Consider the following 24,549-nt stretch of genomic DNA (forward strand, 5'->3'; position numbering starts at 1 on the left):
AATAAGTTATTGGTCTCAGACAAATTGGTTTCTTCTGCATGAAATGAAGGGTATCCTACCAAACTGCTTATCCCAGCTGGGTGGTGGTCTCTGCAACCTGACATTTCAGGCTGGAGAGACTGGGGGTGCTGTAATTGTCTGCCTTTGAGCAGAATTAGTGCTCAGCAGGAGCACTGAGTGCTGGTGCAGAGACCTGTCCTGGACGACAAAAGCCAAGTCCTGCAGTATGGCCCTGTCATTTGTTTCCAGGCGGTGTATTAGAAAGAGGTTTGAGCTTGTGAACACAGAAGCCTTTCCAGCCAAGCAGAAACGGGTGGCCTTGTGGATAAAGTGTGGACCAGGACTCTGGAAATTGGGGTTTAATTTCAGGTTCTGAGAGACAGTGAAATATTTTGGGGAAGTTGCTTTTTCTTTCTTATCTCCATTTCCTATTTGTAAAATGAGGAGATGCTTCCTTTACCTGTTTTCTGTGACCTATAAACTCTCTGTCTGTGAACCACTGCACATAAAGCAGCAGGGCCTTGATCTCTGCTCTAAACTTATTAATATCATAGTTCAGCGGTAGCTTGTGTCCCAACAGAGATGAATGCAAACCTGAAGGGATGGGCTATTAGAGGAGCTGCACAGCTGTCAGCTTTGCTTCTGACTGGGTTCTGATAGCTCCAGTAGGTTTTGCTTTGAAGAAATGAGGGGGTTATAACAACCTTAGTGGGAACACCTCTGCTCTGGGTACAACCCACCTGAACTTGACTGACCTCTGAGGGGAGGTTCTGCCCCAGGGTTGCTGCACCTCTTCCCATTTGGCTGCACGTTGGTCTGGCCAAGCACTTCCCTCATTGCCGTCAGGCTAGCTGGGGCCTGCCCAGCATGGTCTGAAGGTGCACTGTGCTCTCTCATTAATATAGCTGAAGCTTATTCTTTCCCACAGGTCTCCCTCAGCCTCTGCTGGAACTTTATGACTCTCCTGTTTACAAAACGGTCCTAGAAAGGATGCAGGGCTTCTTTTGTACCCTCTACGACAACTGGTAAGAGCACCAGATATCCCACACGCAATCCAGCATTGCACCTCTGGAGCAGTAGGCTGTTGCTGGGTGCTGACTTCTTCTAGAGTTAGACTTTTCATGTGAGCTGTATCCTACAATACGCAAGTATGAGTTGCAGTGGTGAACTACACTCAGTGGTTGTAACCTACCACATACACATTGAACACAGTCACTAGAAAAAGTACCTCAAAATATGGATCTGCTTTTAGCTCTTCTGCAGTTGGGTGGTCGGATTGGAGCACTTATCTGATATCCTGACCTAGTTTGTCTCTGCCACTTTTAATTGTGTGTTAGGATACATCAGCACTTGAAAGTGCATTTTAGTGCTTAAATGCTTAATTCATTGTCCCTCTGCAGGTATCCCAGAAAAAAAGAGATACCGTGCAAAAATTCCTCTGTAGTGTTTGTTTAAGAACATGGCAACTTATCTAATCTCAAGATGATAGTACTTGCAGGCCAGAGGCATGGTACCTGTTATCTAGCAGAGTTGCAACTAACTTGTTTTTTGTTGAAGCTTCCACATCCTGGGAAATGCAGGCCCTTCCATGCAACAGGATTTCTACACCGTTGAGGGTCTCGCCACCCAGCTCCTCAGCTCAGCTTTCATCAACCTCAACAACATTCCTGATTACAGGCTGCGTCCCATGCTCCGTATCCTTCCATCACTGTCTCAGGCCAGCTAGGGAGGCTTTGAGCATGTAAATCGAAAACCTGGTGGCTTCCTAGCATTGTTTTCAGTATGGCCAAGCCAAAGAAGGGTGATTGAGGAGGTAAACAGAGATGCACATGGTGTGGATGAAGTGTGAGCCTAGGAGGGCATGAGCAGAAAGAGCAGTGCATGGGGTCAGAAAGAATAAATGCAAAGGATTTGTGTTGTTCTGGAGGCACCACAAGAGGTGGGTGGAGCCTTCTGGGGAGCAAGGGGGCTTCGATAGTGTAGGGGCTTGGCAGCAGGATGTCTGACTAGGCTTTGTGCTTGTGTGGGAGACCATCTGGGGTTCCCAGTCCGCTTTCCGAGGCTGGACATTCAGTCTCACAGCTAGGAAATGGGCGCTAAGCACCCTCAGCTTTCTCGGCTGAGCTGTCAGGGGAAGAGGCTGAATACCTCATGCTCTTGCTGTGGAGATGCCACTTGTTGATTCAGGGCTGTGAGAAGATGGGCTTCGAGGTTTCTCTCACTTGGCCTCCCAGTGGAATGGGCTGGTTTGGAGGGTGTGCTGCAGTCTCCCTAGCAGCTGGCCATATGTGCTGGGTCTCTTCCTTAACTAGTCCGTGCAGGTGTGTTTGTGAAGCCCTTGGTACTCTCCTGCCCTTCAGAATACTATGAAACCCTTGTCTGCCCCATGCTGGGACCGCTCTTTACCTATCTGCACGTGGTAAGAAAACAGCTTGTTTGATGCCTGTTCCTTGGCAGCCCAGACTCCTTGTAGCAGCTGGAACAACGTGTGAGAACGTCTGTCTCTCCAAGGCTGGCAGAGACAAGGGAAGAGCCTCGATGCCTAATGATTTTGATGCTGTTTAGGGGGGGGCTTTTGAGGTGCATTGAACCCTGGCTGTTGCACAGCACCCCTTGCTGTGAATTCAAACCTGTGGATTTCAGCTCCTCAACCTTCAGCCCTGAGAATTTTTGTGGTGTTTTTTTTGGTCTGTGTCCCCTGATTTTCCTGACAGCTCACTCGGATTCCTACAGCCAGCACAGCCACAGCATCTTCAGCATAGTTGGTAGCAGTTCTTGTCCCACTCAAAATGGGGCTTGGCATGAGCGTTGTGTTTAAAGCTCTTGTGCTTCTATCAGCAGCTGTCACTTGGGCTTCTTTGCATTGTGTCCAGCATGGCTCTAGGCAGGTACTGAATCTTCCCTTTTGTCTTGAACAGAGGTTGTCTCAGAAATGGCAGGTGATCAATCAGCGAAGCATGCTCTGGTAAGCTTTCATCCCTTGATGTGAGTACTGAAAGGGGGAAATGGGAAGTGGGATGGAGCTTTGGCCCTTTGCCCCCGAAACAGCCCTGGCAGCAGAGGGCTGGAAGATCCTGTGTGTGTCCTGGTGGTGACGCACTCCCTGTGCTTGGGCAGAGGGGATACTTTAAGACATTGGCTCCCTTCACACTAAAACCTGTTCTCCTCAGCGAGGATGATGCTGCAGATGACAACCCCGAGTCTCAGGAGATGCTTGAGGAACAGCTGGTCAGGCTGCTGACCCGAGAAGTCATGGATCTCATCAGTAAGTGAAATCAAGCTAGGTCCGCTGGGATATTTGGGAAGTTTGTCCTGGGGAGGACAATAGCCATTTCCAATGTGCAGTAAAACTTAATTATAATGGCCAGTAGTATTTAACATAATCCTTAGAAGCTAGGTGCGAGTCAGTTAACCCTGCCAAAATCTTAGCTAAAACGTAGTAAGAGATCAATTTAAAACCTTCAGAAGAGAACTTCCTTCCTTTCTTCTAGGGCTCCATGGTTTTGGCACTGTCCCTGTAGGAGTCCAGTCCTCCTTTGGAATCTGGGTTCTCCCCTTTCTGTGCCCTGGAGCCCAGTGCAGGACATTGGTTTGTGGACAACCTGAGGGTAGAGCAGTTTTGTTGCTGGCAGTTGCCTGTCTCTAGCCAGACAGAAGGGAAGAGTCCCTCCCCCCAGGCAATCTCCTTTGTGTTCCCTTCTCCAACATTGTGGTTTTGCCAGCGTGGCTTTGAGCAGAGAGCCTGGGAAATTGACTCTGCGTACAGATTACAGGTCCTCAACCTTATGTCTCCTTTCTTGATCTGCCTTGTTGCCTGAAGATGCTCCTCTTCTCAGGTTACAGGCTTCAAACAGTTTTGCATGTTCCTGGTTCTCAGTAGTCTGAAGCAGCCACTGTGCAGCAGGTTACACTGTGGGAGGATGCTGTGGGTGGGGTGTTTCAGCCTTCCAGGTCGTGCAGTGTTTGCCTTTTATACTGGGCTGTCAGATTCTTCAGATACTGTGTAAGAGCTGGGGGAGCCTGAAGCAGCTGTGAGCCTGTCAGAGTCTGTAGGATAATCTCTGCATGTTCTGAAGTAGCATCTTCCCTTTTCTGCTCCTCTGACCTGCAACTGTTTTTGCAGCTGTTTGCTGTGTTTCTAAGAAAGGTGTTGAGCATAACACTACTGCTGCTGTAGATGGAGACGGTGAGTAAATGCCCACCTTTGCCTTTCCTCCCCTTGGTGTGTGCAAGCACTTTTCCCATTTTTTCATGCATTTCTTGAGGGAGAGGCTGGCCCGTTGCTAGAAGTTCTGTGTGAGGGGTATAGGTTTGGTAAGAAGCCTTCAGCTCTGTCCTGCCCAGTGTGTCTGGGGGCCACAGAAAAACCCGGTCCAGCCTAGGAACAAATGCGCTGTAGGGTTCACAGGTAGCACGTTGGAGCAGCTGATTCTTAAGGTACCAAGAAGAGGGCTGAGGAGAAGGGGGGGATGTGCACGGTCTTCCCAAGAGTTGGAGGTAGCTAGCTGGGTGCCCTTCCTGCCCCACAAAGGGTGGGTGCTTTCTGCTTGGAGAGAGGTGTCCTGGCAAGCTGTGCCAACACACTGATTCTGTGTGCTGTCCTCCGGTTCCCACCTTAGTTCTCACTCAGTGTCTCCCTCGGTCCTCGGGAGGCCGTGTTCACAGTGCTGCCTTTTCTCTGCTCTGCAGATGATGAGGCGATGGCCACGGAGGTGACTCCCCCTGCCAGCGCAGAGCTCACTGAGCTCGGCAAGTGTCTGATGAAGCAGGAGGTAAGAGCGCATGCTCTGACTTCCACCATCCTTTCTCTGTACTCTGTCATGCTTGCCTGTGGTGCAGCCAGATGCTGCTACAGAGATCTAGGCTGCTGGAGCATTCCCCAGTGTGAGAACCTTCTCTTGGGAACATACGTGGTTTTTAAGGGCCTTGTTAATGGTTGCAGAAGCTGCAAAGCAAATGGGGGTTGGGATCCAGTATAACATGCAGTGACAGAATTTCGGCCCTTCTGTGGGCGAGGCCCTGGGCATTCAGCCCCCAGGGTGCTCCCTGGCTCTGCCTCCCCTGGGCTCCAGCCTTCGCGAGGAAGAACTGCACCCATCAGCTCTTTTTTTATGTAAAATCTGCCAGAGCTGGCACAGGAGCCAAAGTGTTAACACAACTCACTGTGCAGAGTACCTTCCTCCCAATACCTCTGTACTCCTCCTCTCCTGTGGATGCCTCAGAAGCTCTTGCAGAAGCTTTTGTAGTGACTTGAGAGTAGCAGCTGATGGGAGTCCATGGGTGCTCCAGGGCCTTCCCAGGGGGAGATGAAGGGAGCAGCTTTGCTTGACGTTGGTTCCTCATGGCTATGATGGTGCACGCTGGGTGCCTCTGAGCACCTTCAGCTGGAGCAGCAGCACAGAGGATTCTCAGAAGATAGCCCCAAGGAGCTCCTGCAGAGTCCCTCGATTGCTTCTTGGCTTCCTTCAGATTTGAACCGTGGAAGTGGGAAATTGTTCCTCTGACTGGTTTCCCTCTCTGACTCCTTTTCAGGATGTTTGCACTGCGTTGCTGATCACTGCCTACACATCCCTCTCCTGGAAGGACACCTTGTCCTGCCAAAGAACCACAACACAGCTTTGCTGGCCACTGCTCAAACAGGTACCTCTGGGAGGAAGATTCATTCTGGCAGGGTTGGGAGAGGAAGCTCTGAATGTAGCGAGAAGCATGGCTGCTTCACCCCTGGGCACCTTCTCCCTCAGGAAGACCAAGCTGCTGCAGAAAGGCAGTCATGTATCAGTGTCCTGCTTCTGTGCTGACAGTGCCTCTTCCCCAGGTGCTTCCAGGAAACCTCCTGCCCGATGCCGTGTCCTGGTTTTTCACAAGTGTGCTGAAGGGCTTACAGACACACGGGCAGCACGATGGCTGCATGGCAGCTCTTGTCCACCTGGCTTTCCAGATCTACGAGGCCTTGGTGAGAAACTGCTCTTTGTCCCGATGCCAGGTTGGCTGGGGAGTGGTGGAAAACTAATCTCATGCCCGCTTGGGTAGGCGCGGAGGAGCTCATAGCCCTTCAAGGAGGGTAGGGCTGCTCCTCTAGCAGAACTGTGTTAACCGTACTTCTCCCTGCAGCGCCCTCGCTACGCTGAGCTGAAGGCAGTGATGGAGCAGGTCCCAGACATCCAGAGGGACTCTTTGGAGCAGTTTGATTCAAAGCTTCTCAACCCAACACTGCAGAAGGTGGCAGACAAGCGCCGGAAGGATCATTTCAAGCGCCTCATCACAGGTTGCATTGGGGTAGGTGATACCCTGGAGGAAAATGAACCTGTTTCGTTTCACGCCTGTACCCTGCAGAAGTGTCGGGGCAGCCAATCTACCTGCCTCTCCCCAGCCACCCCCCTTCCCAGCCAGGAAGCTGTTGCAGCACATTCTCCGTGTTCATTCTGTCTCTCTTCAACCTGGAGGTAGGGTGGGGATGGCAGCACAGACCGAGCAGCCCCTCCAGCAATGACTTCTCACTGAGAGGCGGGGGGGACCATGCACAAGGGTGCCCGGGCGAACAGGGCGTTAAAATGTTTGAACAAAGCTGCTAGGTGGGTGCTGGGCTTTTCTGAGGATGGTGCTGTTGGAGTCTGGTACGCCGAGTTAAAAGCTGGGGAGCAGGTGCACTGGTGGTTACCTCAGCGCCCTGGCGCTTGGGAAGGACCAGGCCTGAGATTCCCCAAAGTGCAAGCAGGGGGTCTGGGCCTAGGGATTGCTCAGAATCTGGGGGCTGCCCCTGGTCTGCAAGCAGGCTGCCCCTGCGTTGAGTGGGGCTCTGAAGGCAGTAATGACTGATGCCTGCCTGTCTGTCCTCTGCAGAAGCCCCTCGGGGAGCAGTTCCGCAAGGAGGTTCATATCCGGAACCTCCCATCTCTCTTCAAGAAGGTGAAGCCATCACTGGAGACGGATGTGCTGGACAATGAGGATGGAGAGGGCCTCACTGCACTCTTTGAGCCCTGAGCCTGGGATGCTGCAACCATCTCCTCCCCTACCTTCTATTTTGTCTCTCCTCATAGTAAGCACATTAGATTCTCCTTGTCATCGCCTCCACAAGCGTTTGTCTGAATAAAGCCCCTTACGGGTCCTGTCCCATTCTCCTCCCTACACTGGGATGGGGCCTGCGGTGGCATTTGAACCAGTCTATTAAGCTTTCCCTGATTCCTTCCCCTCCCCTCCATTGGATGAGCATCTTTAGACCTCTGCTTCTCTGCAAGGTGGGAGCTGAGCCCATAGACTCCATTAGGTAAAGCCTGGTCATCCTGTAGCCTTGGGTCACTCTTGCTCCACTTCTTCATCCCTTGGGGTTTAGGATTAGTGCAAAAGGCAGAGTAGTGCGCCATGTGAAAAGGGGCTACCCTCATCTTCCTCTGGGTGCCGGTAGCCGGGCTTTGTAGGGAACACGTCAGACACTCCTGTCACGCCTATCAGCACTCGTCCCTAGCGGACGGGTATTCCGATGAATCCGTTTCCCTCCGGGATGCTGAGCCTTGGGCTGAGGGCCGCGTGCCAGGAAGCCTAGCAGTGCTCTAGGATCTCCCTCCAGGTCAGCCTTTCTAAGGTGCAGCTGCTCTCTAGGAGGAGGCAGACACTGCCATACATATATATACATATATATGTGTATGTATATGATCATACAGCTTGTTCTACCCAGAGCCAAATGGAAGGCTTTTACTTTGTGCCAGCCTTTCTTGGACATCTCTCAGGGGGAGCAGGACAGATTTTTTTTTTTTATTATTATTATTATTATTTTTTCTTTTTACCATGCCCTGTAGACTAGAACATGGCCAGTGCAGGGTACACAAAATCTGGACCAATATCTGAAGCACCTGCAAACCAAAAGGGATCTCCTCACCCTGTTGCTGTGGAGGTGACAGTAGCCCATGTTTTTACCCAGTCTGGTACTTCTTGGAGAATTGCATGGTGGGGCAGGAGGGGTGGGTTTATACTGCAGTTTACAGGGGGGGAGCCAGGTCAGAAACTGGGTTTTAGATGAGGTGGGACTCTATCAAACCACTCCAGTCTGCAAAGCTGGTTCTTCTTACATGACAAATGGTTCACTTGATCTATCCTGGTGTTAGCGCAGGAGCTGGGAGGGTCTGCCCAGAGCTAGCTGGCAGTTTGGCCATCTGGGAGACAGAACAAGTAATAAACCGTGGCGGGCGGAGAAGGTGGTGTCTCCACTTGGACAGACTGGACGGAAAAGCTGGGGTTGGTAGAGGTGGGAGCGCAGAAAGGAAGAGGAGGCTGTGGGAATCCACTCACCCTCCTGCCCCTGCTGTTCCACCAGCACCCTCCACTTTCCTCCTGGCCTCAAACTTTTTTAACCTCTGAGCTAACATGGCTCCTGGCTCTAGCAACGGCTGGGTGTATTTATTGTGTTGTGATATTTTTAACATTCTGTGACTTCATGCTAGACACAAGGGGTTTTTTTTAAATGGTTTTTAGAACCTTTTTTGTAGGAATGTTTAAATCCGAAGCTGTCTCTGAACTGGTTGTGTTACACCTCTGAATGTCAGTAAAGCTATTCCAGTTTCATACACGTGGTGTCATGGTTTCATTTTTATTCTTTTAGCTGTTCCAGTAAGATCCGAGGCCTGTGCTCTGCCCAGACTGCCTTCCTAAGGGTTGTTCAGCACTCCTTAGTCCAGCTACCAAAACGGGAGCACCTTTGCTGGTAGTCAACATGCATGATCAGGAAGGGGAGGAACCATTCCAGACTACATAATTAAATTAGAAGGCAAGGGGAAAAGTGCATTTTAAAGTATAAATACTTTGTCACTCACGGCTGGTTTATATTAATTCCACAACAGCCGCTAGATCCCAGTTTGCAACTTGAAGGGTCCACGTTGCCAAAGCGAAACCCTTTAGCATGGCTATTCCAGGGTACGTCCCACGAGCAATATGGGAAATACGCGAAGCAATGGCACAGAAAGGTGCATATGCTACTAAAGCAGCCTCCAGGCCCAACCCTAGCTGCTGCTGGGGGGAGCAATGTCTTGTGATAGCACTGTAGTTTAGCCGTAAGCCTCTCTGCTGACCTTTTCAGTAACACAGGAAGGTGATACAGCTATCGCCTTCGGTCTGTCCCCTCACCTGATGGAGGTTGCATGAAAGGTCTCTCACAACAAAAGCAGAAGCCCTCAAAGAGGTAGGCTTGAGCAATGTCAATGTAAGTTTTTGTTAGAAAACCTTCTTCCCAAGGCCCCAGTGGTAATCCAGCTCAGCATGGAAGCTGCTTCAGCTTGTTTAAACTGAAAGGATCCAGCTAGAAATTACTATTTTTCAAATGGGATTAACACCTAAACAATGGTTACAGTATAAGTAACTATAGCCCAGTGAAACAGGTAGAGAAAAAGTATGATTTGCTACACTACAGTCCAGCATTGTAATGAGGATGGACTTAAGCAACTGGGACACACCAGTACTCCCAGCCATTCTCTGAAGTTCCTTCCGGTTCCTTCATCAGCTTGTCAAGAGAGACTTCCACAAGCCAAGACCGACCCGGTGCTGACTAACACACAGTAGCGCTCACCACTGAGGCTAATTTGCAAGTTCTCCCAGGCTTCCCTGGGTGGAGACAGGCCTTTGACTGTCACTTGCCCTCCACCATCCAGTTCTGCTTCAAGGTCAGCCCAAAGTACGTTCAGTCACTGAAAGGGAGAACAGAGTGGTCAAATCCAGCACCTGGGAAGAAATGCCTTACCTTGAGCTATTTAAGAAGGGACAGTCAGTCCTTACAGAGCAGGTTTTTAAACCCCACCTTTGCACAGAGAAGCCCAGTACTGTATCATAGAATCACAGAATGGTTTGGGCTGGAAGGGACTGTCAAAGACCACCTAGTCCCATCCCCTCACTGTGGGCAGGGCCACCTTGCACTAGGTCAGGTTGCTCCAAGCCCCACCCAACCTGACCTTCGACACTTCCAGGGATCAGGCACCCACAACTTCTCTGGGCAACCTGTTCCAGCATCTCACCACTACCCTCATCGTAAAAAGTGGCTTATGTCCAACCTAAGTCTACCCTCTTTCAGTTAAAAAACGTTGGCCCTTGTCTTGTCACAATAGGCCCTGGGAAAAAGTCTCTCTCTGTGCCCTCTTTATATATTGAAAGGCTGCAGTAAGGTCTCCCCAGAGCCTTCTCCAGGCTGAACAAACCCAACTCTCTCAGCCTTTCTTCATAGGAGAGGTGTCCCAGCCCTCTGACAGTACAGCCTTTTATCTACCACATGAACTACCCTGGAGCTAGTCTGAGACACCTGCAGAACAGTCCTGCACCGCTACTGACTTGTAAAATCTCACTGACCTGCTGCAAAGTGCTTTACTACACTGCCGTATCAGTCCGCTTCACATACTGCGTGCAATCTAAAATAAATGCTATTACTCATCTTTAGACCCGCTGCCACTTTCTTCTCTGTGTATTACGGTCTCACAATTGTGAACAGCACAGGAGGAGACAGCTGTAAAGAAAAGCCTTTATTTTAGTGCATCTCCTCACTGAGGCTCATTACCAACAGAAAACAAATTCAAAGAGATGGTCCTAGGACTCTTAACAAGCCCATCTCAAACCTCTTGCCTACAGAAGAGGAATCGCCCCTGCAGGCAGGTGCAGGAAGCCCAGAAGAGCAGTGCAGGGCTATGCTTCCCAGCCACAGCCTGGTCACTCCATAGGCACAGAGTCCAGCTCATTGAGGAAGCGCTGACACTTTCCCATCAGGATCTTGATGGCTTCACTCACCAGCACATCTGGAGGCAAGATACCCGTCGACTCCACTGAAACTGCACAGAGACAGAAGTCAGCACAGCCACGATGCAGCTTCAGCCTACACCTGGCTCCAGCATTTCTGTCCCTCGTCTTCCCTTACACCGCACGTCTGACAAGCCAGACCTCCACAGCCAGAGGAGAAGAGGTTACGTTTGCCGGCAGGAAGCACAAACACATTCAATCCCAAAGCAACACCGAACCACAACCTCAGCAGTTACCAACTGGGCTACGAATGTATGAAGGCTGATGAGATGGGAGGGAAGGGGGAGGCAGAGACCCAGTTATACACGATGGCCAGTCTCTGCTTGTTTACACAAACCACAGCAGGGCTCTCTGTTCTGTGGAAAATGAGGCACTTACAGATGTAATGGTTTCGCACTCTTGCCAGGCGCACAAGGTTTTTCAGACCCTCATGACGGAAAACTTCTCTGCTGAATGTGTCCAACCGTGCGTTGGCTACTCTTGCCACCTTCTTTCCTAAAGGGGAAAAAATGAAATGAGATGGGCACCTGTAGCAGATGGGCGCCTTGTGGTCATGGCAGGTGCTTACCCCTCAAACATGCACTCCCCCGCCAGCAAAGGCAGCAAAGCCACAAATATAAAGAATCAGCACATCCCCAACGTGAAACTCCAACCTGACAGAACTGGTCTTCTTGAACAGTTCCAACCCAAACGCCAAGCTTGTATGTACCCCTGGGCAGGACACAAGAAGTCTTCTCCACACTCAGCTGCTGTAAAGAGCAAGCTCACTATCCAGTCCTACAGACAACTGACCAGTACCAGAAGCTGCGGTCAGCAGCCGCAGGGCTCTGCGGACAGGCACCCAATGCCTTACCATTTCAGGGAGATCCCCCTTCATCACCCAACACCTCCCCATGTGACAGCCACTCATCCATAAAACCAGGCTAAGAATAGCATGAACCGTTTCTGATCGGCAAGACAACATCACAATGTGGGCTTGGCTCTAGTCTCTGATCAGTCTCTGCTAAGACTCGTAAGGAAAAAGGCACTTTAGAGCAGCAAAAAGTACCCTTGATGTTCTGGATCTCAATGACTCCAGGGGAAAAGCACTTCTGCAACATCTCGGCTGCCTCATCCTCAATGGGCTGCAGGAGAGTAATGTCAGGAAGCAGTCGATAACTAGCCGTGGCCACGGGAGAAAACTTCGCATGATCTTTACCTGCATGAAGAGTTAAGAGGATGAGGGCAGGCCTCAGGGAACCAGAGCGCAAGGATGCCAGGGCCTAAAGTTCCAGGAGGAAAGCCAGTTCTCCATCCTTCCCCTTCACACAGCTGTGCCCTAGTCCGAGCACTCACCCTCCTCCTCCCGCTGCCCCAGGACCCACCACTCACTCACCTATACCCTTGACGCAGTGCATAAGCACATCTATTTCCTGGCCAGGTCGCAACAACGCAATGAGGATGTCATCGTGAACAGGTCGGAAGTCAGCATCTGGAAAGAGGTCTGTCTGATTCCCCAAGGGCACCCACGTCATATGTTTACTGTACACTGCGGAGAGAAGCCACAAGCATCAGCCAGCTGCTGTCTCAAAACAGGTTGCTGACCTGTACAGGACTGAAGATGGCAAAAAGTAAGTTCAGCAGAATGAGGGAATTGGCTCTCTCTGCTCACAGGGCTGAGAGAACAGACCAAATCCTGTCTCCCAAGATGAAAAAAGAAAAAAAAAAAAAAAAACCAGCACCTCTTTTTAGGCGAGATCTCACCTTTGTGATTGAAATATAGTTCATTAGGATCAGATGATTCCTTGGCTGCCTGAGGGTTTCGGCTGCATTTTATTTTCAGCTGGAACTGCAGAGTATCGATTTCTGTGCCTTCTTCATCTCCTGGGAAGGGAAGAACAGTGTGAGCCTCTACGGAATCACACTTCTGCTCAGTTAACATGACCCTGATTTCCTGCTTTGGGGGAAACCTTCAATATTTCTATTTGATCCAAGACTCTCACCTTGGTTTCTATATTCGAAGAGTCGAGGGTCAGCTCGGATAGGGATGAGGCCCAAGCGATGAGCCAGAATTTCATCCTGCACAATGGATGTGTTGTTGTACACAAAGACTTTCTCTACAGCCATCGTTGGCACCTCAGGGAGATGAGAGATCAAGTCATCATGACAGCTGAACTACGCGGCAACAGAATATCCAGCTAGTGTCCCTGCTCTCCCATACATAATTGCCCTGTAGACTCTTTGCAGTGGTATTTCTGCCAAACCAGGCTACCCAATATACCCTTACACCCAATATACCCCCTTCCCCGTTTATTTTTTTTTTTTTAATAAACAAATGATCACAAGAGGCGATGGGCAGACTGATCCACAGACATTACAAACAGCATCCTTAAGAGCAACAAGCGCTATCGCTCGTGCTGCTAAGGCCCTAGCTCTCTCTGGGCTCCTGGCAGGTGCACAGAACGAATTCGCGCTTCTCTTCCACGCCCAGAAGCTGTCTGCAAGGGCTGACGTGCGGCAGGACCCTCCGCCCCGCTCCCCGTCGCTCAAGTCCCCCCGCTCCGAGGCCGGCACCCCCGGGCCTTCCCCGCGGCTGCCCGCACCGTCCCCGCCCGCCGGCGGCGGTACCTCGGCCAGCAGGATGCGGCGGAAGGCGTTGGCGATGGCGGCGTCGATGCCCACCATGTCGAACTCCAGCGCGCCCTCCTCCTCGCGGATGATGTCCACGCGGAACGCCTGCACGGGCCACGCGCCGCGGGTCACGCCGGGCGCCGCGTGCGGGACCCGACCCCCCCCCACCAACCGCCCCAACCGCCCCAACGGCCGCCGGCCCTCACCCACCTCCTCGAAGCGCCGCTGGTCCCAGGCGTCCTCGTAGCCGGGGTAGTTGCCGGGGAAGTCGGTGGTGTGGACCTGCGAGGAGGCGGACAGGAAGGGCCGTCAGGGGGGCCGGGGCCGCCAAGGGGGAGGCCCGGGCTCCCCCCGCCCCGCTGCGCCCAGCCCCACTCACGTTGCGGACGCCGAACTCGCCCAGCACCACGCGGTCCCGCATCTCGTCGGTGCCCCGCTTGGCCGCCATGGCCGCCGCCGCCGCCAGCGGGGGGGCGGGGGGGGCGGTGCTCCCCGCCACGTGACGCGCCTCCGCCCGCCCACGCGTGGCCTCGCCGCGGCCCGGGAGCGCGGCACTCCCCCGCCGCCGGCCGGCCCGCGGTCCCTGCAGCAGCGCATTCCCGCCTCCCGCTCCGCCACCCCCCCGCTGTCCCCCTTCGCCGTCTCGCCGTTCCTCCGCCCCGCTGCGCCCTTCCCCGCCCTGCGCCACACACAAGATGGCGGCGGCGCCCACCCGCCCTCGCAAGAGCGTGGGGGGGCCCTTCCGCCTCTGTCTCCGTCGTCACATCCGGGTGCTCCGCCGCTGGCCAGCGGCAGCAGCCAGCGCGGCGCGGGCCGGGCACCATGGCGGCGCCGGGGGCGGCGGCGGGCAGCGGCAGGAGCGGCGCCGCTGAGTGGGGCGGCTTCGAGGACAACATGCAGGTGGGGCCGGGCCGGGGGTGGCGGCGGTGCTGCTGCGGGGCCGAGCCGAGCGGGCGCTGACGCTGTCTCGCCCCGGCGCAGGGTGGCGGCTCAGCCGTCATCGACATGGAGAACATGGACGACACGTCGGGCTCCAGCTTCGAGGACATGGGGGAGATGCACCAGCGCATGAAGGAGGAGGAGGAGGAGGAGGCGGAGGGCGAGGCGGGGGCCGCCGAGGAGGAGGACGGGGAGTTCCTGGGCATGAAGGGGCTGCGGGGGCAGCTGGGCCGGCAGGTGGCTGACCAGGTGAGCGCGGCCCCGGGCCGCCCCCAGCCCCGGGGGGCCCCGCCTGCCCGCCCGGCCGCTGCCCGCTCCCTTCTCTCCGCAGATGTGGCAGGTGGGGAAGAGACAAGCCTCCAGGGCCTTCAGCCTCTACGCCAACATCGACATCCTCCGGCCCTACTTCGACGTGGAGCCCGTCCAAGTGCGCGCCAGGTGGGCAGGGCCCGGCCCGGCCATCTCCACCGGGGGGCATGGGGGAACGGGGCGGGGAGCCGGCGGCTTCTTGCCGGCGAGAGGCTGGCTGTCCCCCCAAAGCGAGCAAGCAGGGTGGGCTGGCAGCAAGGCTCAGATACGGGGAAACACGCTATGCTTTGTCCTGGTGTCCTCAGTGAGGTCCCCAGGTGGGCTGGCAGCCCTGTCACCCAGCATGGCTGCTCAGGGCAGAAAATAAGGGCTTTGGGGCATCTTCAGCCTTTTGCTGCTCAGGTGCGTTATGTGGCCTCTGCTGGGTTTGCAACACAGCTGTGTCCAAAAAGGCAAACTTTTGTGAGGCTGGATGAAGAAAGGTGCGTTGCCTTCCTGCTGTTCTGTCAATGATCTCTCATCCCATAGTGGATCCCTAAACGTTTTTGTTAAATCCCCCCCACCAAAGTTAAGTAAGGTTTTTCTGACAGTAAGGTGTTTCTCCTTTAATTACCTTACGTGACCCTTTAGAAGGAATCTCTGTCCCCTGAGGCCTGTGACCAGAGCAGAATACACTGGTAATGGGTGTGCAGGATCTTTTACTTTTGAAGCATTTCGTTAACCATCCTGTTGTCCTCCCTGCTCCTGATGTCATTCCCTGCTTGGCTGTGATGTAGACTGCTGGAGTCCATGATTCCCGTGAAGATGATTAATTTCCCACAGGTGAGTTCCCTTTTGCTGATTCAGACTCCATGGCCAAGTGAACTTCCCACAGACACCTTGTAAAACTAAAGGAGTCCGTGTTATTACGGACCTGAGTTTGTTAGGTTTTCATCTCTCTGAAAAGATTGTTAAGCCCTTTCCTGTGGTTGTTCCAAACCCCGATCTGCTACCTTTAGTGCTGGTACAGTTCTTGACTTCATACCTCCCAGGCTCCTCATCACACAACCTATTCTGCCTGGCTCCTATCAGCAATGGCCTTGCTGTTACTTCTCAGGCAGACGGGTGATAAACTTCACCCAAGGCACTTCTCGCATCACTTGGGGTGGGGAGCCAGGTATTCAGGAGCATTAACCAAATCTTCCCTGATCTGTCTCACCCTGCAGAAGATTGCAGGCGAGCTTTATGGACCCCTCATGCTGGTTTTCACACTGGTGGCCATCCTTTTGCACGGGATGAAGACCTCGGACACCATTATTGTACGTCGAGTCTCAGTGATAAGTTGTGGTTTGACCGGGCTCTGGATTGCTGTAACGACACTAGAAAGGGAGAGGAAACCTCTTCGACAACTGAGCAGCATCTTGCTGAAAAGCAGATTGATTTGAGGAAGAGCCTGTTGGTTTGGGGATGGGAGGAAGGACGCATGAGAAAGTCTTGATGCTCTGTTGCTGGGAGAGCTGGGGTGTCGGTCATGTGGCACCCTGGGTGCTGCTGGTCAGCTATTTGATAATGCCTAGAAAGGCTCTGGGAACTCTCTGTGGTGGGATTTGGCTGCTGGCAGGTCACTTAGAATCATAGAATGTATCTCGAGTTGGAAGGGAGCCATAAGGATCATCGAGTCCAACTCCCTGCTCCTCACAGGGCTACCTAAAACTAAACCATACGACTAAGAGCGTCGTCCAGGCGCTCCTCCTCGCTTCTTTGAGTCCTCCTCATCCTGACGCTGTCTCCACAGAGGGAAGGCACACTGATGGGCACAGCCATCGGCACCTGCTTTGGTTACTGGTTGGGTGTCTCCTCTTTCATCTATTTCCTGGCATATCTCTGCAATGCCCAAATCACAATGGTGCAGATGCTGTCGCTGTTGGTACGTACAGATGGGGATGCCCCAAGGTGCGGGTGGGCTGCACGGTGTTCCAGCAAGAGGGTGGCCTGTGAGCTCTTTCCAGAGAATGGGAAAAGTCCTTGTAAATCAGTGATCCCAGGTGACTGCACTGGGACAACCTGGAATTCCAGGATGCTCTTCTGACCTGCCCCATCCCAGGCACAGCCATAGCACAGAGAGGCAGGTCCTTCGTGCAGGTCTCCTGCTTTGCACTTCCTGATCTGAATGCCTGGTGGTAAAAAAACCAGGATATTCCAATTTCTCTGTAATCAGAGGCTCTTTCCTCCAGTTCCCAAGTTGTTGCAATCTCTGGCATCCCTGTGAACCCTTCAGGCAGATTATCTGGGTGTGATCTGCTGTTAAAATTGTTGTGCTGGTTGACTCTTTGGCATCGAATGAGTGGTTTGTGAAGCTTTGCCTTGGTGAAGCATTGCAGGAATAGGCTGTTCATGCTCTTGATCAACAGCCCTTTGTGTGTGACTGACGCTTGTAACGTGGACATTTTTGTTTTGTCAGGGCTATGGCCTTTTTGGGCACTGCATCACTCTCTTTGTCACCTATAATATCCACTTCCACTCCCTCTTCTATGTCTTCTGGTTGGTTGTTGGTGGACTCTCTACACTACGAATGGTAAGGGACAGGCAGCCTGGGGCCCTCCTCTTCTGGGGACAAAAAAAGGGAGGGAAGTGTTGTTTGCTTTCTGTTCCTTGGGCCAGGCAGTTGATTTCACAGCCAGTCAGGCTGCTGTGAAGAACAGCCTGACGCTCCTGGGTGATTTGGCCACTGGTGTACGGAGGTGACACTTGGCTTAATATCCTCACACATTCTAACAGCCGCAGGAGGTTTGCTCCCTTACAGCCCCTGCTGCCGTGGAGAGCCATGCCTCAGCATCCTGAACTCTTGACAAGACTGGGCAAGGTTCACCTACGTGAAACAAAGTCAGATTACTCTGAATGCAAACTGCAAAAAAGGCTCTGAGCAGTGTTTCCACTGGCTCTTGCTGCTTGGAACAACCTCCTGTGTGCTCCTGACTGCAAGGCCGGAGGCTCGGGTAGCGGCTACCTCGTCTCTAATCTCCACCTCTCTCCTAGGTTGCTGTGTTGGTGTCGCGCACCGTGGGGCATACCCAGCGGCTCATCCTGTGCGGGACCCTTGCTGCTCTGCACATGCTTTTCCTCCTCTATCTGCACTTTGCTTATCACAAGGTGGTAGAAGGTAAGCAAGGGAGATAGGAAGATGTATCCTGTTGGATCTGGGGGAAGAGGAGCTGCTTTTTGTTCTCTCTGAGAGAAAGGATGGACGGTTTGGATCTGACCTGAGGGATCTGTGCCAGTTTGCAACGCAAGAGTGACCAGCACTGGCTTTATTAGAGGAAGCTGTAGATGTGGGGTAGTCTCTGGGCACTGAGTTTTAGTACTTATACTACTTAAGACCTACGTTGTGAGGCAGGACGCTGCTTCTTTCCCCACAAGTGAAGTGTTACAGCACCGACTGTTCTTGCATGCAGATGTCCAGTCCCTTCCTGAATCTTGCTGAAGTCAGGTTGCTTTTCTCTGATCAGGAAACGTGTCATAAGCCTTTTTCCTTCTTTGTGTAACATCTTTTTTTATCTTGTGTTGTACAGCACTGATAGCAGAAGCTCCATCTTCCCCAGTCAGTGCTGGTTACCAGGCTAGAAGTATTCAGGTCCCCCTTTAAAAAAGAAAAAAAAAAAATAAGCCCCTTTTTGAGTTTAGGCAGCCAGATCTGCTCATGGTATTGCAGCTAAATCTGCATAATTTGGGGTTACAGCACAGCATTACAAGTCCTTTTAGATGTAAATACTGTTCTTTCCTGGATCCATTCTTATGGCGAAGGTTCTGAGCCCTCATCTGCAACTTTTCAGCAGATGAAATGAAGTTGCTTGGAGGATATTTTATCCTTCAAGGATCTCCAAGACTGATTATCAGTCTTGAGAAGGTTATTGACAGGAACTGGAGGACACTTGCATTGGTACGTGTGTTTCCTGCCAAGCAGGGGCTATGTTCACATTGCAGTGACAAAAATTTCACATTGTACCCCCAGCTGCAACTCCTGATGTGAGTCTGCAAGTGTATCTTGGGGTGAAAGCAAAGAATTGGTCTAAGAGCAGGGTCTGTGCTGGGATGAGGTGGGGGGAGGATTTTATCAAGCTGCCTCAGCAGAGCAGTATCCCTGGCAATGTCTGCATTCGGGTTAAATGGCAGGGGACTGGATCTGGTACCCTCGAAGTGAAAGGATCCATGTTCCTCGTAGTAACACGCAGTTTTCCTGCCCCAAGGACAAGCTCTGATCTGTACCCTGTGGTCTCTGGATGGAGGTGTTCACTGCTGTTCATTTTTTGGGGCTAGATGTCTCCTCCCATTGCCTCCAAGTGCTTTACGTGTCTTGGGCCCTGCCACCATCAGCTACTACCTGGCCAGAAAGAAATGCAAGAAGAAACGTGCCATCTGCATCTGAACTGACTCTTGCTACTCTCCCCTTTTTTTTCTGTTCCCTGCAGGTATCCTGGACACATTGGAAGGACCCAACATGCCGCCCTTTCAGAGAGTTGCCAGAGACATTCCAGTTGTTTCCAATGCTGTACTGAACACAACAGCCAAAGCCGTTGCATTGACCCTGTAGTTTCACAGACTTGGACTTGCTTCCTTCACTACCTTTCGGGGATGCATAGGGCCATAATAACCTGCTGCCTCTTAGAAAATGGACAGAACAGCAGGAAGAAGACTTGGTTTTGTTTTCCTGGACCTGTCCTTTGGGTTGCACTTTTGGGCAGCCGAGTGGACTGCCGAGTGACTCAGAACTATGCTCTTCCCCCACCCAGGTCTGGGCTGTCTTGAGTAGAGTGGTTCTGTTGCCTGCATGTTTAGCTGGGATTTCCCAGCGCAGTTGTCCCTTACCCCTCTTTCCGCTTGCTGATGTAACCCCAGGGCTATCTGCCCTGTTCCTGTCCTGAAGAGGGAAGAATTAAATTGATGTTGGTGCTGACTGATGTCTTACGTTTGAGCCTACTGGTGTAATGGAAGAGTGGTGTTGGGTCTCTACACCTTTATCTGTCCCCTCCTAGACTAAAAGCAGGATTCTTTGCAATTTTCTGCTGTCCTAATTCAAATGTTCTGTGATACGTGGCCTGTTTTGGGCACCTTTTCCGTAGCCCAAAAGGCACGGCAACTTTAGTTTCTCTGAAGATTTTCAGGAACAGCACAATGTTTAACCACATTCTCTTCCATGTCATGTTCCAGATCGATCCCGCTCTTTTCACTTGGTCCAAGCTGCTATCTCACCTCACTGTCCCTTCTCCTGTGTGTGTCAGAAACGTATCTGTCCCCGTGCTTCCACAGCACCTATTGTTCTTATCACCCTTCTGCCCGTGTTGCTCTGTGGGGCAGCGGTTCTGACTGCAGGGGCAGCATGTTTGTGCCTGGTCTTCTGTGGATATTTCATTGAAGAGGCCAGTTCACCTCAGCAAACCCTCACGCAGCTTGCTCTCCCGTCTGCCAGCCGTGGGACTGTCACCCCGTTGCTCTGAGCAGGAGCGGCATCCTGCTCCCCCAGACACAGTCTGCTGTGTACTCTCTGGCTTTTCAAGCTGAGTCTAGGCCTTGTTTCTGAAGGACTCCTGGAGCCTTGAGAGTCTCTGGCAAACTTTTCTCCAGCGTTCCCATTAAACAAGGGGAGAAATGGGGGGGTGTACAGTAGTAATAGAGTTGGCACATTTATCTGCAGCCTACTGATGCAGGAAAGCATCAGTAAGGATGGGGAAGGGGAAGCAGAGCAGCCCAGCCTAGGCTTACTCGCACTGCAGTAACTCACAATTGCGTAGTTCAGATGTAGCCTTCCCTCACTTCTCTGGCTTGTACCGGTCCAAGAACAGAAAGTCGTTAGCTGCTAGCTAGCTTACACCTTCTCTCTCTCCTCCCTGTAGCTCTGGATGACTGGAGGAGAGAAGGCACTCCTCAGAGAAGTTCATCCTTATGCTCGGGCTGGAAAAAAACCCAAGATATTTCCCTGTCTTGGTGTACCTGCAAGTTAGCTGTGCACAAGGCAGACAGCATGTCAGAACTGCACTCTTCGGCCCCTTGCTTATATTGGTGGGAGAGAATGCAGCTGTAGTGGCATTTGAACTAGTGCCAAGGTGTGACGAAAGAGAGAAAGAGAGTGCCCGCTACTGTCGCCAGGCTGGTCATCTGCTACAGTTAAAACAAAAATGTCATTGGGTAGGACTTGCACATTTTCAGTCACAGACCTACTTTCCACTGTTTGCTTATTCCTGAGTTCATAATTTGTTCCCCTTCCAAGTGCAAGAAGCTTGCCTGCTAACAAACGCACGCATAACAGACACGTTCCCTCGCTCTCTTCTCCTACCCCCCCACCCCCTTGGGAAACTTACTTTGGCTGAAGAACACCACACCGAGCAAGCTGTTTGGGGGAATCACATTAATTATTTGGGCTAGTAGTCTCCCCTTTTTTTTGGACCGATTGAACAACTTTAAGCTCCTAGAATTTCCATTACTTTCAAACTTGACAAAATGGAAGTGTTAGTTTGTAATGCTGAATGACTCTAGTATTTCCCTCTTTATAACTCCACAGGAGGCTGGCTTCTAATTTGCACTTCTTGCTCTGGCAGCCTAGAATGGGTCCGTTGGTGCAAACTCTCCAAGCACGGGCAGAGGGGAAGGGAAGGAGAAAGAGACAATTGTCACTAGAATAAGTCCAGCCGAGAAGAAAAATCATTCTGTGCCAAATGCTATCGCTGCTGATCTACAGGCGCTGTCAGAGAAGAGCTGTGCTCCCCTCCCACACCTAGCCACATCAGAGGGATGAAGCTGCGCTCTGTGTTTTCACTCAAAGCACAGGAGAGAGCAGCGAGGAAACTCTTCATGCTTCCCCTGCACAGCGTGTGTGTCATGTCAGCTGGGGACAGATGACCAGGGTGACAACCAACCACCCTCTCGGAAGCTGCGGGGCTTGCTCTGCTCCAGTTCTTCAGCCCTGATTAATTCTCTGCGCAGCAGCAGCTGGAGGCTGAATTGTTCTGTACTGCCAGAAATTCAGCACTCGGCTGAGAGCTTCAGCATCTCCTTTTGCTGACAGGGAGGGATGCACTTTTGCAGGGAAGTGCATGTGTGCTGCAGTTCCAGGGAGAATGCTGAGCACGCAGCCTTAGTAAAGTCCTTGTGGGAGGGCATCTCCCAGTGCTTACTCAAGTCCTCTAGTTATCAGGACGAGCCTTACAGCCCTATCATGCCAGACTATCTCTGCCTTTGTTTCCTGCCATGGCCCTTGCTGCAAATCTAAAGTAATTTTCTCCCCCTCCCTTGCAGCAAATCTGAAATAATTCCCCCATCACCTTCCCCTTTTGAGGAAGGGTAGCTCTGTGAGAACTGTGTAAGCCCCTTTCTATTAAAGCTGAAATAAACGTACAAAGTTGTCAGATTAGAAAGAGGAAGATAAAATGTATATTAAAGCATCTGCGACCTCCTCGTCTCCTCTGCAGTACCTGGGAGTCCAACCCTTCTTACAGTCCATCCTTGTTGCACTAATTGTCACTGTAGTTGTGTTTTGGGTTACAAGTAGGCTGTTTTTTCTCCCATTCATTTTCCTTCCTGCATCTAGTCTCACTCTAGCTGCTCCTCATCCACTGTTTTTCTCTGTTTATGTGTTAGCTCTTAATGGCACCAGTCTAAACTCTCTTTCCTTGTGCCCCCAGTAGGTAAACAATAAACTACCTTCCTCATACCTGCCAGGCAACTGCCCATGACAAGGAAGCAGTATCTAGTTCTTCACAAAATACCACTGCCAAATTCCCCTCTGCATAGCCCTTAATTAGGTTTAGTGAGCCAAAGCTCTGAACCATTAGCTCCTGCGCCACTTTTCCCTATGCATTTGAGCATAAAGGAAGGTAGGACACTTGTCTCCTCAACGTGCTCTTGCTCCTGGCAACAGGCAGTGAAGATGCCAGCACTAGGGCATCTTCATCGATGCTTTGGGGCTGCTGCTGTCAGTTGAAGTTGGACATGTCCCAGAGGCTCTCCTCCAAGCACCACTCTAATAATAGCCTGTTTAACGAAGCACGGGTTAATTAGTACCTGGAGGGAATTGTGAAGTGAGACTGAGTGCAGTCTTCCAGTCGACCTGGACAGATCAGCAGCTGGTATTTCCTTGGTCACCCCCCCGCCCACCACTCTGACATCCAGCCTCTGCCCCTCACAGCCCTGCAATATGTAGGATCCCGTTCTCACCTGGACCATTTAATGTGACCTCAGGGATCAGTCACTCCTTTTTTGAAAGCCATCACCTGAACAACAGCTGGATGCTCGCAGCTGCTGCTCATATCCCAGCACAGATGTGTTGCCAGGCCAGTGGTCTGGTCTTGGCGTGGCTTGCAGGTACAGTATCAAGCCCATACACCCCTGTTCAACAGGGAAACAGAGAGAGGTGTGTAGATAGCTCTAGAGAACAGCAGTGGGTTACTCAAAGGGCATGGTGACTCCTACACTGTAAATTAGATGCTGCAGCCAAAGTCTTAAAGATGACATCTGAGTCCATCTTCTTATCTGCTGCTCCCCTTGTCTCATTCAGGACCTAACGTGCAGCCCTCAGCTCAGGTGACCTGCTCCTCCAGTTCAATGGAGGAGAATTGCTTCACATCCTCCTCCACATCCTATTTTTCCCTTCACTTTCCATCCCCTCTCTCCTGCCCTGGCCTGCGAACCAAGCAGAGGAGCCTGGGTTTGTCCCAGAGTTACCCACCGGACTGGGATTCACTTGAGTACTGCTATATGCAGCAGCCAGATTAGTTACGTGCAGAAAGCTGCCTACTTAGGCGGTTTAACCTAATTTCCACATCACTGGCTTCCTTTTTCAGCTCAGTGGAGTTGAAAACGCAGGGGCCCTGCTTCCTATTTCTCTCCAAGTACAGGATTACCCGACGAGGGAGAGAAGAGACAAATCCCCTGCGAATTAGCAGGGGGCGAGGCACGCCCCTCACACCTCGGGCCAGGCTGAGGGCGAAGGCTGCGTGCCTGCAGGGATACGGAAGGCTGCGGTGCTTCCCCAGCCCTCCACCTTTCACCGGCTGCCTCCGGGCACCAGCTCCGCGAGCCCTGGGCCACGAGGAGCGGTCCACACCGACCTCGCCATTAAGCCATGGGTCCGAGCTCGAGGTGCAACAGGTTTAAGCGTAAATGTCACCAAAGCCGGTGGAAGACTGCTGTTCCCCAGACCAAGAAGCACCCAGAGCACGCCATGGCCCAATGGCTTTGGCCCCTTCCCCGGGCGGGAGCAGGGCCGGCAGGGAGAGCCCTTCCAAGGGGCTTCTCCCACCCTCCCTCCCCTCCTGTGCCCCCTCAGCGCCGGGGGGACAGCCCCCGCCGGCCTCGGCCCCGCCATCGCCTCGGGGCAGCGGGCAGGAGCCGGCGGGCACCGGCGTCGCCCCTCACGGGCTTCGAGTGGCGCCGGGGCCCAAGATGGCGGCGGGGGACGCCGGGGTGGGATGGGGGGGTCCCGCCCCGCCCGCCCGCCCCCTTCCGCGAGGAGGCGGCCCCGCCCGCCGGCGCGGGGCCGAGGGAGGGCGGCGGCGGCGGCGGCGGCCCGCCCCGGGCGGGAGGAGGGCCCGCGGCGGCGGCAGGGAGGAGGCGGGGCGGCCCGGCAGGTGCGGGCGGAGCGGGGCGGGGAGCGGCGGGGCGGCCCGGCCCCCTCCCGGCGATGCTGGCGCAGCGGGGCGGTGTGGCCCCGCGGGGCTCAGAGCCCGGCGCCGGTCCGGATTAGCCCCGGCCGATGGGTCCCCCGGGTCTCGCCGCCCGCCGAGGGGCGGCGGCCCCGCCGGCTGGAGCGGGGCGGCCCGGCGGCCGCCGGTAGCGCTGCGCGGTGACGCCTCCGGGGCCGCGGTGGGGCGGGCCGGGACTGCCCGGCGGCAGCGGCGGCGGCGTTGGCGCCCGCCCCGGCCCGCAGGGCGCAGCGCGGCTTCCCCCCGGCGCCCAGCC

The 24,549-nt window shown here is 53.1% G+C and overlaps 3 protein-coding genes across 10 annotated transcripts in view; 2 read left to right on the plus strand and 1 right to left on the minus strand.

Annotated features, from left to right (window-relative positions):
* XPO5 (exportin 5) overlaps positions 1-8,670 on the plus strand; it is a 30,689-nt gene extending 22,019 nt beyond the window's left edge. For 2 of the 5 annotated variants that reach the window (XM_082305695.1, XM_082305696.1), the window contains exons 23-33: positions 929-1,025; positions 1,558-1,694; positions 2,322-2,419; positions 2,919-2,965; positions 3,171-3,265; positions 4,124-4,186; positions 4,690-4,772; positions 5,533-5,640; positions 5,816-5,953; positions 6,112-6,276; positions 6,841-8,568. In XM_082305695.1, coding sequence (XP_082161821.1) covers positions 929-1,025; positions 1,558-1,694; positions 2,322-2,419; positions 2,919-2,965; positions 3,171-3,265; positions 4,124-4,186; positions 4,690-4,772; positions 5,533-5,640; positions 5,816-5,953; positions 6,112-6,276; positions 6,841-6,981 — 1,172 coding nt within the window. In that variant the 3' untranslated portion in view covers positions 6,982-8,568. Of the gene's footprint in view, positions 1-928; positions 1,026-1,557; positions 1,695-2,321; positions 2,420-2,918; positions 2,966-3,170; positions 3,266-4,123; positions 4,187-4,689; positions 4,773-5,532; positions 5,641-5,815; positions 5,954-6,111; positions 6,277-6,840; positions 8,569-8,593 lie in introns of those variants that run through there. The other 3 variants (XM_082305697.1, XM_082305698.1, XR_014227558.1) reach the window with 2 other exon arrangements.
* Positions 8,671-9,541: 871 nt separating this feature from the next.
* On the minus strand, positions 9,542-13,858 carry POLR1C (RNA polymerase I and III subunit C). 4 transcript variants are annotated; one of them, XM_082305700.1, is made up of 11 exons: positions 13,754-13,858; positions 13,585-13,656; positions 13,372-13,479; positions 12,747-12,918; positions 12,508-12,627; positions 12,140-12,292; positions 11,813-11,962; positions 11,143-11,259; positions 10,587-10,796; positions 10,324-10,477; positions 9,542-9,671 (listed from the first exon to the last, which is right to left on the minus strand). In XM_082305700.1, the coding sequence occupies exons 1-9, from the start codon at positions 13,820-13,822 to the stop codon at positions 10,678-10,680; spliced, it is 1,080 nt and encodes a 359-aa protein (XP_082161826.1). In that variant the 5' UTR covers positions 13,823-13,858; the 3' UTR covers positions 9,542-9,671; positions 10,324-10,477; positions 10,587-10,677. The 4 variants fall into 4 exon arrangements, with proteins under 4 accessions (XP_082161826.1, XP_082161827.1, XP_082161828.1 ...); XM_082305701.1 differs by lacking the exon at positions 9,542-9,671 and having other exon boundaries at positions 10,348-10,477; positions 12,747-12,879; positions 13,754-13,857; XM_082305702.1 differs by lacking the exons at positions 9,542-9,671; positions 13,372-13,479 and having other exon boundaries at positions 10,348-10,477; positions 12,747-12,879; positions 13,754-13,857.
* A 113-nt stretch (positions 13,859-13,971) lies between these two features.
* On the plus strand, positions 13,972-19,552 carry YIPF3 (Yip1 domain family member 3). The gene is made up of 9 exons (XM_082305705.1): positions 13,972-14,274; positions 14,356-14,562; positions 14,645-14,751; positions 15,399-15,444; positions 15,828-15,920; positions 16,397-16,528; positions 17,063-17,176; positions 17,638-17,761; positions 19,068-19,552. The coding sequence occupies exons 1-9, from the start codon at positions 14,197-14,199 to the stop codon at positions 19,187-19,189; spliced, it is 1,023 nt and encodes a 340-aa protein (XP_082161831.1). The 5' UTR covers positions 13,972-14,196; the 3' UTR covers positions 19,190-19,552.
* The last annotated feature ends 4,997 nt before the right edge of the window (positions 19,553-24,549 follow it).

This window comes from Platalea leucorodia (genome assembly GCF_965183815.1).
Source record: "Platalea leucorodia genome assembly, chromosome: 3".
In the NCBI taxonomy this organism is placed as follows: domain Eukaryota; kingdom Metazoa; phylum Chordata; class Aves; order Pelecaniformes; family Threskiornithidae; genus Platalea; species Platalea leucorodia.